Below are 12,832 nucleotides of genomic sequence, written 5' to 3' on the forward strand. Positions count from 1 at the left end.
CACTGGACTTTTAGAAATTGTATTCTGCTGGTGAAATTTGCATAGGTTTCATCCATTCCAGGCAGTGCTAGCATTTCCCCGTATACCTGTATATCCTTTCTTCCTTTTTTTTCTTATTTATTTATTTATTTTAATTTATCTTTTTTGTTGAAAGTATTACAGATATCCCCTTTTTTTCCCCCCAATTGATCCCCTCCACCCCGCATCCCCCCCCTCCCCCCAGTCCTTCACCACACTATTGTCTGTGTCCCTGGGCTATGCATATATGCTATGTGTTCTTTGATTAATCTCTCCCCCTCCACCCACCCGCCCCTGCCTTCCCACTGAGATTCATCAGTCTGTTCCATGCTTCTGTGTCTCTGGATCTATTTTGTTCCTCAGTCTATTTTGTTTATTAGATTCCACATATGAGTGAGATCATGTAAAACTGAATCAGGAAGAACCAGCAAACCTGAATAGGCCAATAACAACTGATGAAATCAAAGCATTAATAAAAAAAACTCCCAGCAAACAAAAGCCCTGGTCCAGGTGGCTTCACAGGGGAGCTAATTCTTTAAGTTGTAGGTTTAGTTTAGGAAGAAATGTTCTTGCTTTTTGAGGTAGGCCTGCAGTGCCATGAACTTCCCTCTCAGGACTGCTTTTGCTGTGTCCATAGATTTTGGGTTGTTGTGTGCTCATTTTCACTTGTTTCCAGGAATTTTTTTATTTCTTTCTTGATCTTATTGGTAACCCATTCACTGTTTAATAACATGCTATTTAGCCTCCATGTGTTTGAATGTTTTGAGTGTTTGTACTGTAGTTAATTTCTAATTTCATGCCATTGTGATCTGAGATACTTGATATGATTTCAATCTTCTTGAACTTGTAGAGACTTCTTTTGTGCCCTAACATGTGGTCTATCTTTGAGCACGACCCATGTGCACTTGAGAGGAATGTATGTTCTGCAGCTTTGGGGTGAAATGTTCTGTAAATGTCAGTTAAATCCATCTGATCTAGTGTGCCATTTAGAGTCACTGTTTCTGTGTTGACTTTTTGTCTGGAAGATCAATCCAGTGAAGTCAGTGGGGTGTTACCCTGACTATGACTGTATTGCTGTTGATCTCTCCCTTAAAGTCCTTAGGGCTATTATTGATAGGTCCTTATTTATTGCCATTTGAATTCTGTATGCCTATGTTCCTCTCTCTATTTCTTCTTATTATTACAGCAGTCCCTTTAACATTTCCTGCAATGCTGGTTTGGTGTTGATAAACTCCTTTAGCCTTTTTTGTCTTGGAAGCTCTTTATTTCACCATCTATCTTGAATGATAGTCTTGTTGAATAGAGTAGTCTTGGTTTCAGATCCTTGTTTTGCATTACCTTGAACACTTCATGCCATTCCCTTCTGGCCTGTAGAGTTTCTGATGAGAAATCAGCTGACAACATTATGGGAGCTCCTTTGTAGGTAACAGCTTGCTTTTCTCTTGCTGCCTTTAAGATTCTCTCTTTGTCTTGAATTTTTGACATCCTAATAATGATGTGTCTGGGCGTGGGCCTCTTTGGTTTCTTCTTGCTTAGGACTCTCTGTGCCTCCTGAACTTGTGCCGCTTTTTCCTTGACCAGGTTAGGGAAGTTTTCTGCCATTATTTCTTCAAACAAATTCTGTATCTCTTGCTTATTCTCTTCCCCTTCTGGCACTCCTATAATGCGAATAGTGTTACATTTCATGTTGTCCTACAGCTCCCTTAGACTGTCCTCCTGTTTTTTAATTGTTTTTTCTTTTTGGATCCCTGAATGATTTTTTTCTACCCTGTCTTCTAATTTGCTGATCCAATCCTCAGCTTCCTCTAATCTGCTGTTTATTCTTTCCAATGTACTCTTTATTTCTGCTATGTCATTCTTCATTTCTGACTTGTCATTTTTCATAGTTTCTATATCTTTTCTCATGCTCTTGAGCATCCTTACAATCAGTATCTCTTGTTCTTTCACTGGGGGCTTGTTTTTTGTCTCCCCATTTTGGCTCCCTGTTTGGGTTGTTTCTATGTATTAGATGGATCTGCTAGGACTCTCAGTCTTTTTGGAGGGTATCTAGGGCAGGCCAATTTCAGACGCTCTGTGGCTGGCCTTGAGTACCCTGTTTGGAGCTATTAACAACCCACATCTTGTGGTTCCCTTTGCTGGGGCTGGATGCATTTGAACAGGATGAAGATGCACACCAAAGTCTGCTTTTCCAAGGCCCAGGTCCAGAAGCAGATCAGGCAGAGACTCAAAGCTCCCAGAGGTCCTCCTCTGCCTGCAGGCTGATTGATCTTAGTCTCTTAATGAACCTCAGTCTGTAGACCACAGGAAGGGATAAACTCCACAGGGTGGGTGGGGTGAGAGATTTTCCAGTGGGTGGGGCGTTTGCTCCGCCTCCAGGCAAAAACTGCCTGACTAGCAAAGGTCTGCCTGGAAAAGATGTCCTCTGCAGTATAGGGGAATGACTCAACACAGGAATCTAGATGGCCTCCCTCTGAGCTCTGTCTCCAGATCCCGAAACCTCAGATTCTTCTCACACCACTCTAGTCCACTCTGCCCTACCTCTGCTGGAGCCCAAGGTGAGTGGCTGCACATGAAACTTTGTGCACTGGCACTTTAGGAGGGTGCCTGCATTTTCAGCTGTCTCTCCCTGGTAGACAGATACCCAGCTGCTTTTCGCAACCAGATGTTATATGGGTACCTTTCTCAGTTCTGGTGCTCTGGGCTGGGAAGCCCAGCTTGGTGTTTAGGCCCAGAGTTCTCAGTGGGTACCCCCCACAGCTGAGGTATACTTCTGGACCTTCAGCTACTGCCTGTGGGAGCCCAGCCAGCCCTCTCACACTCCGCACTTCCTTCCAGTCTCTATGTGGTCTCCATTTTTCGTCCTTGGTTATGAGGGTAGTCTGCAGCTCGTCTTCAGTTGCAATTGATTATTCAGGATGGTTTTTCTATATTTTTGTTGTAATTCCAGTTAAGTCCTGGGGGAGTGTCCATGTAGCTTCCACTCAATCCACCAACATCTTGGGATCTCTCACCCTTCTTTCTTCTTCGACTTCTCAGATCATGGGGCTGAGAACTCCATACACGCCATGTGCTTCACATCTCCCCACTAACATGGATTTCCATGAAAACAAACAGAATGAAAACAGAGGAAACACACTATGTTAAAATGTTTTTCTACTAACATATGCTTTTAGAATTGCAGTGGTATGTACTATACTGGAACTGTAGTTTGGGAATTCTGGGGTTCTGGAAGGGTGGCTGTATCTTCACAAAACGTCATCCATAATCTCGAACCATTAAATTATACTTCATGGAAATTGAACAAAGAGAAATGCGTTCTCCAGGATGGCTGCTAGCTACCAAGCACATCAACTGATTTAGAATCGTTCCTATAATGCTTTTTATCAAAGAAAAACATATGATCTTTGCACATTAGTGCTTCATTCTTTAAATCTAAAAACATAGTGCTTATGAGAGGCACTTATTTTATGTACACTAAGAAAGAAAAAAAACTCTGCCAATTAAAATATGACACAATATCTTAATGACAAGCCCAGACCCAGTCATACCACCCTCTGTTGCTTTGACATTTCTTTCATTTTTTCTGAGGGATGTGGCAGTTTCTCCTGTCTCCAGTTGCTTTGCTTTGCATGTAATAGGCAACCCTTTTTTCACATCTCAGTATCCAAATGTCAGACCGCTTCCTCTATCTGTAAGGATCTCCTTTTCTTAGGTCTCATGAGCCACTTGGTTATTGGTTTGCAAGAATATAAAAAGAATTGGTTATTCCTCCAATGATATATATTTGCTTCTTTAATATCAAGTTTATGCTATCCTGCTCCATATCTAAGGTTTGTTGTTGTTTTTTTAATACATGATAACTTTTCATTTTAATACCGCATCATAGAGAAACATTTTGAAGACATTTTAAAGGTAATTAAACTCAACACGTGTAGTAACAGTAACGCACATACCTCGAGTGTAGTGTTGATGTAACAAGGATCTTCTAGTCTGACTGAGCTCATGCATGGTCAGGCAGTGACAACTGCTTCACAACTGCCCCCTGGCTGGCAGTGATTGTAAAATGCCAGTCGTTGACTGACTGACATGCCAGTTTCAGAGATGTTGAAGTCTGGGGGGAAATGTACATTTTTGAGTCTGTGAAATATGGGAATAATGCACAAACCAAGTTTGTCAAGGGACCAGTGCCTTGATTAGAAAAATAAAAATATGATGATATTGTCAAGTAGTATGGCAAATAAATCATATACTTCTAGATTTGGGAAATCCTTTCAGAGATCACTGAGGAACTGTGGGGGTTCCATGTGAAAAGCATGGGCCCTGGAGCCAGATTACTGGGCTAAGTACCGTGACCAATAGTGTGGCCTTGGGCAAATGAACGTGTCTCAGTGTCCTCCTCTGTATAATGCGCTGCTTCTTTCTGGGGGGGTGTTAACATATGTGCTTAGACCAGGCCTAGAACATTGTGAGTACTTGGTAAATGTTAACTACAGTTTTATTTAGATCAGCATTGATAACCATATCTTTCCTACAGAACATATTGGTCAGTGGAACTGAGAGAGGAATAAATAAAAAGATTATGAGGAAGGAAGCTTCTCCACTCGTTTCCTTTTGTGAATGTGAGGCCCGAAGCCATAGGGAGTCAGGCACTTACAGGGCCCTCGACGGAGCGGTACTGCTGCTAATACTCAAAACAGTGCCCATTCAGCCCCCACTTAAATCGGCTCTAGCACAAATCTAGATGCGAGACCCCTTCACTCTTGGTGGCAGGAAATTCTCCCTTAGACCTGACTTGTAACTTCTCAACTAATTCTAAATTTGGTTCTTTCTTTTTGGGTCACTAGCAAAAATGCAGAGCAGCTGCTGCCTGTGTGGGCCAGTATGCTCTGAGCTGGCCTCCCATGAGTTCCGTTTCAGGCCCAGACACGTGCTCTTTGCCACAGATGTTGATATATTTGATAAAACTCTCATCATCCTAACCCTCAGAAGACTGAAGTAAACTAATTTGGATAGACGGTGGATGAGCCTTCAGCTTCTCTTTTACCTTTTCTGTTAGAGCAATCGAAGAGCTCAGCCCCCCTGCCGGTGTACGGCGCCCTGATGTTCCGTGCAAGTAGGAATACTGACCGGATTCACCTCTACACCCAGGTGAGCGCCCTGTGGATTCCGTGCCTTGAATCATACAGAAGGCTTCCTTTTTTTCATGTTTCAATGAAATATTTATTTTTATTAACAAAGGGATAGGCATCTAGTTCCTTTTCTTCTTAAAGAGAAAATCATCAAATTCTGATGTTAAGTCAAAGAGGCAAACGGCCTAGTAGTGAAGAGACCGGACTTCAGCGCTGGACCCTCAGCCCAGATCTGTCACTAGCTGTGGACTCTGGAACACCTTACTTCGTTGCTCTGTGCCTCAGTTTCTTCAACTATAAAGTGTGGAGAGGAGCTATTGCAAGGAAAAATGAGCTAATTCCTGGAAAGCAGTCAGCACAGTGCCCAGCCATAGTGAACTTGTGAAGTACCAGCTCCTGCCCTGTCCATTTGGAGCAGCAGTGACAGTACTGTCTTCACAGAAGCCACCGCCTGCCCGTCATGTTCACTAAACTCTATGGTGACTTAATGACAAGATCTCTCAGATTCCTGCCAGAGCCTAGGCTAGTGGAGCTCAAACCTTATAGTCTCAGGACCTCTTTGCCCTCCTAAAATTTGTTGAGGACCCCAAGGAGCAGTTGTTTTTATGGGTTTTATTTATTGGTATTAACTATATCTAAAATTAAAATGGAAACTATTAAAAATATTCACTTATTTTATTTAAGAGTAGCCATAATATAAATATACATATTTATATCAGCAGCATATTTTCATGAAAAATAATATTTTCCAAAACAAAAATAATATTTAACGAACATTTGCATTTTTAACAATTTTCTCAATAGGAAACAGTAGGATTCTCAGATCTGCCTGTTCCTGGAAAACCTCACTGTACAGTCCTGGCATAATGAGAACTAGAAAGGGAAATCACGTTTTTACTGTTATTGCAGAAACACTTCAACTCGTGGATCCCCAGGAAAGCTCTCAGGGGCCATGTGAGGATCTTTGGCCTAGGTTAACTGGTATGAATATTTGAGGAAAAATTGCTGAGATTATGAATACTCTTGTTTGGATTGCAGTTTCAAATTTCTAATTTTTATAAGTATAGGAAAATGATATTTGTAACTTTTTTAACTCACTGGCCATTCTACTGAAAGAATGCCTTTTTAAAGATAACTTATGTTGGAGCTGCCCAAACTGAGTTACATGTTATCTCCTACACCAAATATAAATATAGATGGATGGTGTACCATGTAGTAATTTTCAGTTCTAACTGAAGATTAGATGAGATGGGTAGACGATCAGGAGGTGGCCAGGATCATGAATACAGAATCCCCAAACAGCCTCCATTATAGGTCCACAGCCTCAGTGATGAGACCACAGCCAGGAGAGGAACACCAGGAATGAAGCCAGACAGTCAGCAATGCTCCTCTTACAGGCTTGGACCCCAGGCCACCATGTGTGAAATGTCTAGACCTGGGAGGAGCACCAAGGGCTCCTCTGCTCCCCTAGAGGCAGATCTAAGCACCTGACCCACCTCCATCCCCTTGGGGAGAGAGCTCCAGGCCACGCTTCTCAGACCATCACATGAGATCAACAGAGAACTGATCCCCAGGTGGGCTTGAAAGTCAGGAGGCCAAAAGTCGGACACCAGGCAGAGCACATATGGCAATTCAGAAGCCCTTAAACTCTCTAAACTTTTTACTCTGCACAATGAAATTTCCGTATCCTAAATCATCTGATGAGTGTTCCTCACCCTTTGGGTGGAGATGGGAGAGAAACTGCAAGCTCCTGGTAGAGGGTATAGGGTGCCAGCTCCCGGGCCACATGGTGACCACCTCACCGATCCATCTCCTGGCTCTGCCACCAGCCTGTGTAGCACGGGCCACCTCACATTCTCAACGCCCCTCTTAGTAGTTCCAAGTGCATTCATATGACTACGCCCTTTACCATAAAACATCATTCAGTTAATTTCCTAAACACGAGACACGAGGCAGATGAAAGGTTAGCAGGTCTCTTCACAGCTACAGTAGAGTTGAGATGAAATCTTTCCTTTTTTACCTTCGAAGAGCCGAAGTAGAAATCTGGATAAATGCCCAGTTCCCTGCCTAAAAGAACACCCCTTAAAAGGGAGAGCAGTAACAGATATTTAGCCATTTATGTCATATTAACAGTGTAACTCTAAAGAACTGTTCATTTCAGCCAGAATTCCAAGTCTGATTGAGTTTAGAATAACAATTATGTATCTAAACTTTCAATCTACATATAATTACTTTTGTGTGTCTTTTCCTAAGTGACTGTGGGAGCTGGAGCGTTTCCATTTCCACCAGAGTTATAATACGATTCAACTCCTATTGCTATATGTTCATATGCAGAGATTCTTTCCCCCTTTATAAAAGAAATGCTTCATGTTTCAACCTTGTGTTTAACTGACTACCCCCTCTGCAGGGTACTTTTACCCTGAGCAGTGAATGCACTGCAGGCTTTCGGAGGGCGGTAGGGAGCCTCCTTCCTCCTCTCAGAGTCCTTCCTGGGGAGCTGTGTGGGTGGGATCTTGTCTAGAATGTGCCACCTCAGTTTACCTTTTAGGAGACTGGGCTATTATGTCATAATATAATTCTTTACTTTTAAAATAATTACTAGTGCCTGGCCGGGCATGGCTCAGTGGTTGAACATTAACCTAGGATCCAGGCGATCGTGGTTCGATTCCCAGCCAGGGCACATGCCCAGGTTGCAGGCTCGATCCCCAGTCGGGGGCGTGCAGGAGGCAGCCGGTCAATGACTCTCTCATCATTGATGTTTCTATTTCTCTCTCTCCCTCTCCTTTCTCCTCTCTGAAATCAATAAAGATATATTTTAAAAATAAAATAAAATAAAATAATTACTAGTGCCTATAGACAAAATGGATTGATAATCTTTCTTAATCTGTAATCAGGATGGAAAACAGCTGAACTGTAATTTCATTCCTTTGGATATAAAATTGGACCTTTGGGAAGATTTACCAGCAAGCTTTCAGCTAAAACAAAACCGCTCCCTGGTAAGAATAGTTCTGTGAATTTGTTTTAAATTAAAATTTGAGGCATTTTAATGACCATTTTGAGTTTAATAAAAGCAGCGTACTCTGTGGCCTATTGCAGAATCCCATCACTGGTTGCATTTTAATCAGTCCAGGCCGAGCCTATGAATTACCCCGGTGCTAAGAATATATGTGAAATCCGTTTCCTTGGTGAGCGATCACACCTAGGCTTGCTGCTTCTGTGGACTGAATCATCTCACATCTAATTTTTCATTCACAGGAGTAGCAGCTGTGATAGTTGTATCTCACAGAATCACATTTTACCTTTGAAGGTTAAGTTCTAACCAGGATAGGTTCTGGGGGCCGAGATGAAACCATGCTGGGTGACTGCAGCTGCGGGCCAAGCACCTGCCAGGAGGCCTCAGTGCTCTCTGTGGCCTGGGTACCTTCACTGCCAAGAAAGTCAGTGTGTGCAGGGCTGACCCAGCAGGCCGAGTACCACGCTCTACAAGAAAACGTGATTGTGTTTTGCCCTTTGAGTGGAAATCAAACATTGCCCACGCATTGGCTGCACCTGTCTTAAATCTTAGAAAAAGGTAGCAGAGAGTTACTTTCTTCAGTGTCCTCTAATCCTGGTTCTCAGATCTGAGAAAATAGCCAGTGTGTATACTTGACCAATAAGTAAGATTAATGGTACTCTGATAGAAATGTCCCAGGTTTAGTGATGGCTGTCTTCCTGTGATAACTTAAGTTGGGGTACAAAGTGGTTCTCATATGTTGCTGTGTCCATTGGTCACAACTGCCACACTGTTGTCCCCAAGACTACAAGCTTTGCCTCAGCCACTGCTTCTGCCAGCCAGGCCTCTGTCGGTCTCACTGAGCACGTCGCTGCAGTTGGTCCCTGTGTGTTAGGGACATGCTGGGTGCCTGAAACGTGCCTACAGAGTCTCTGGACTGAAAGAGACGCCTGCAGAACTGGCTGCAGATGGTTCACGAGAAACAGGTGAGAGCTGCATCAAATTGGGGAAAGCCTTAAATTGTGACACTCAGAAGCCTATTTGGGGCATATAACAAAACCTCAGTTCTCCGATGTTACCAGTAACCTCGCTTTCAAAGGAAGATGAGTGCTGAGCTGTGTGCGCTCTTCTCCTTGTCTCATCTCCCGCCAGGTTTTGAAGTTTGTCCGCGAGTGGAGCAGCCTGACGGCCATGAAGCAGAGGGTGATCAGGAAAAGCGGGCAGCTGTTGTGCAGCCCGGCCCTGGCTCTCGAAGGGATCACAAAGCAGCAAGCCAAACAGGGTAGCACCAAAAGGTATGGGCTGCCTTTCTCTTTATTTTGTGTTTTATTACTTGTCATGGTTATTTCTTAGGGGGTCTGGGGCATTTATGTAACCACTAATGAAATCCTGATGAGTGAAAAGTATACATAAAGTGACAGCTTATTTCATAGCAACATCATTGCATACTTTGTGAATTTGATCAAATCTGTTGGAAAAGATTGAGTGTCAGGACCTTGCTCGCCTTGAGTCTCACTTGCCAGGTGAGAGGCCAGAGTCACAGGTTGGTGCGACCTGTGACCCGCCAAGCCTGGGACACTTATTAACAATAGGAAGACATTTCCCTGTTAGAGCAGCAGAACACACCTCTGGGCCCGTCTGCCCCGCGCTCCTGAGCATGGACCTTGGGTGCCATGCAGCGGGGGGCTGGTTCTATTGGACGCACCACCACTGAAGTGGTGGGAGGTAAGTATTATGCCTGTGGTTGGAAACGAAATGAAAGGAGAGGTTAAGTGTCTCTTGTTTATAGCTGTTTTGCCTTTATCGTGGCAGGTCCCTTTGTAATCTCTGAACACTCACTTTTCTTTCTTGTCTTCATAATCATCTTTGCCTTACTTAAGTATCGTATCCCCTTGCCTGATCCCCACTCTCTGTGGATTCTTTCCTCAGCACGAAGCAGGTTCCCAGGATGGCAGGCAGCTGAGTGTTGCCCCACTCTTGCTTTGGAAGAGATCGTAAAGCACCAACAGCCACGCGGCAGGAAAATCCCCTGTGGCCCTTGCTGTTTCCCTACATTTGTAATCTCTCTTCACACCCACATCCCAGCGTTTTGTGATCTCTAGCCTTTCCCATGCACACAGGTGAAAAAAATTCACCAGTGGTATAGGAGAGGCTGTGGATGATTAAACAAATTATATCTCTACGCAGTGAAAAATCTTCAGCCGTTTCAAAATATGGCATGTGGTATATTCATATGGGAGAACGGGGAATGATACTTGCAACAAGTCATTAAAGGTAAAAATAAGTATAAAAAGGTTGGGGACACAAATATATGTGATTGCTGTTACTGACATAGAATGTGTCTGGTAGGATACCTGAGAAAATCTTACCAGAGGTTTCTCTAGGACAGTGGGTCACAACTGGGGGCAGTTTTACCTCCAGGGTAGCAATGTTAGGAGACATTTTAGTTTGTCAAAATTAGGGGCTACAACAAGGGAACGTCTGGCTAAAAACCCTGCAGTGAACAGGACTGCACTCCCCAGCAAAGAATTTTCTGTTTCAAAGTGTCAGTAGTGCCACTATTGAGAAGTCTTGCTGTAGACCATAAGATTAGGGGATTTGTGGAGATCATAGGGAGGGACTTTATGCTTTATGCCAGGATCACAAACTAATGAGGAAAACAAAGCAGGTACCATAAATGAATGGATGAGGTCATGTATAAAACTAGAGAAAGATGGGTAGGAGGTGTATGGCAAATTGTAAAGGGCATAACCCATCTAACATCATTTAAATTCAGATTTAAAAATAAAATATGGCATCAGTCAAATAAAATGAGTTGGATTTATTTATGAGCTGCCAGTTTTGGACTCTTGCCTAACCTCTTCTGTACTGGTGGAATTTTTTTCACGAGCATATATTACTGTATATTAAAAAATACATTTAAAATATATGTGTGTAAGAAAATAAAATAAAACATGTGTGTGTATTTATATATACACACACCTACACATACATATATGCACACACGTAGCAAAAGGCATGATGCCTACTTTATTTTTCTCAATACTTTTTCCAGGCCTCTCCATTTTCTCATGTTTATAGCCACAGTCGTAGCTGACGTGTTGGTCTTTTCCTTGCATGATCATAATTTCCTTCTTAACTGGATTTATTGCCCACTCCAGACATTTCTAGTTTCTTTTCCATTGGACATGGCTGGCCACTTAAAGAAAGATGGCTGATCAGGCTAAAAGCAAGTCATAAAATTTATATAAACTAAAGTTACTTATAAAATTAAATGTAGATGATATCTTACAGATAACACTTGTGTTAACAAGCAGCAGAGTAAATCACTGGACTTGTATTTTTAAGAGCTCACTCTGGCAGCAGTTGGAAGGTAAGATTGAAAGGGTGAGGCTCAAATTGGGGAGACAAGTTGAGTTGGTTTTCTATTGCTACGATAACAATTTATCACAGATTTAGTGGCTTAAAACAACAGCAGTTTTTATCTCACGCTTTTATAAGTCAGAAGCCCGGGTTGGCTCTGCTGGTTTCTCTGCTATGAATTTTATATGGCTGAAATCAAGATATTGGCCAGCTGGGCTTTACTGATTGACCAGGAAGAACCCATTGCCAAGTTCATTCAGGTTGTTGACAGAATTCAGTTACTTGTGGTTGTAGGACTTTGGTTTCCTTGCTGGCTCTCAGCTGGGGTTCACTCTTAGCTCCTAGAGGCTTCTTCCTAGTTCTAGGAGAAGGACCCCTACATCTCAGGGCCAGCAAAGTTGTGTGAACTCCTTGTGCTTGGAATTGTTACCTATCTTAAGGTCAGCTGATTAGTAAACTTAATTATATCTGCAAAGTCCCTGTACAGTGATACCTAGATGAGTGGTTGTTTGGATACTGGGGACAGGAATCCTAGGGAGATGTCTTTAAAATTCTGCCTACCACACAAGTTAAAGGACATTGTAGTAGACCTGGAAAAAAAGGAAAGATGAGGATTTATATGAAGGCATTAGCAATGGGAATGGAGAAAAATGAAGAGCGGTGTTGAGGTAGATCTAGAGACCTTGGCCATTGATTAGAAGAGGGCGGGCTCCAGGGAGACCTACTTAGCAGAGCCATGACCCTGAAGCTCGTGTCCCTATAGAGGGGCGATGCTGACTCTCACCATGGAACCCCACTGAGTCTCAGTGAATTGGAGTAACCCCATCTCTCTGAAAGCAGGTGTGAAGGGCGGGGTTGCACAACACGGATTGGAAGTCTGTGTGAGGGGGTCACACACAATGCCTTTCCCCCCACTGTCCTACCAGTTTACTTTCTAGAGAAACTGAACCACAGAGGCATCGGGCTTGGAAACATCAGGTTCAGCATGTTTCCACATTCTTCACTCAGCTTCCAGAACACCAGCAGCCACGTTTTATTTCCTGGGCAGGAGAGTAGAAGGTTCATCTCTGAAAAAAAATGGAATGGCCTCAGAATAAAGACACATAGGTACTGATCTAAGGAATTCCCCAAAAAGCAATGGCTAAATCTCCACCCAGATTATCCTCCAGTGTCATCCACCAGCGTTCAGGCCCATCCAAGCTCAGGGCTTGCAGTCAGCTTTTGAGTAACTTTCTCTTAAATGTGGGTAGAAGCGAGATCACCAGCCGTTGTTTCGGTTCCTAAGCAAGTTCCCATTCGCCAGAGACAGGCCCGATTCAGTGGGAGCTCT

General features: G+C 43.1%; 1 protein-coding gene across 2 annotated transcripts in view; it reads left to right on the top strand.

Moving 5' to 3' along the window:
- ZRANB3 (zinc finger RANBP2-type containing 3) overlaps nt 1–12,832 on the top strand; it is a 185,878-nt gene that overhangs the window by 162,863 nt on the left and 10,183 nt on the right. For both annotated transcript variants that reach the window (XM_081143380.1, XM_081143379.1), the window contains exons 15-17: nt 5,075–5,166; nt 8,042–8,143; nt 9,292–9,434. In XM_081143380.1, coding sequence (XP_080999506.1) covers nt 5,075–5,166; nt 8,042–8,143; nt 9,292–9,434 — 337 coding nt within the window. The remainder of the gene's footprint in view (nt 1–5,074; nt 5,167–8,041; nt 8,144–9,291; nt 9,435–12,832) is intronic.

Source organism: Miniopterus schreibersii (assembly GCF_964146895.1).
Source record: "Miniopterus schreibersii genome assembly, chromosome: 7".
Taxonomy (NCBI): domain Eukaryota; kingdom Metazoa; phylum Chordata; class Mammalia; order Chiroptera; family Miniopteridae; genus Miniopterus; species Miniopterus schreibersii.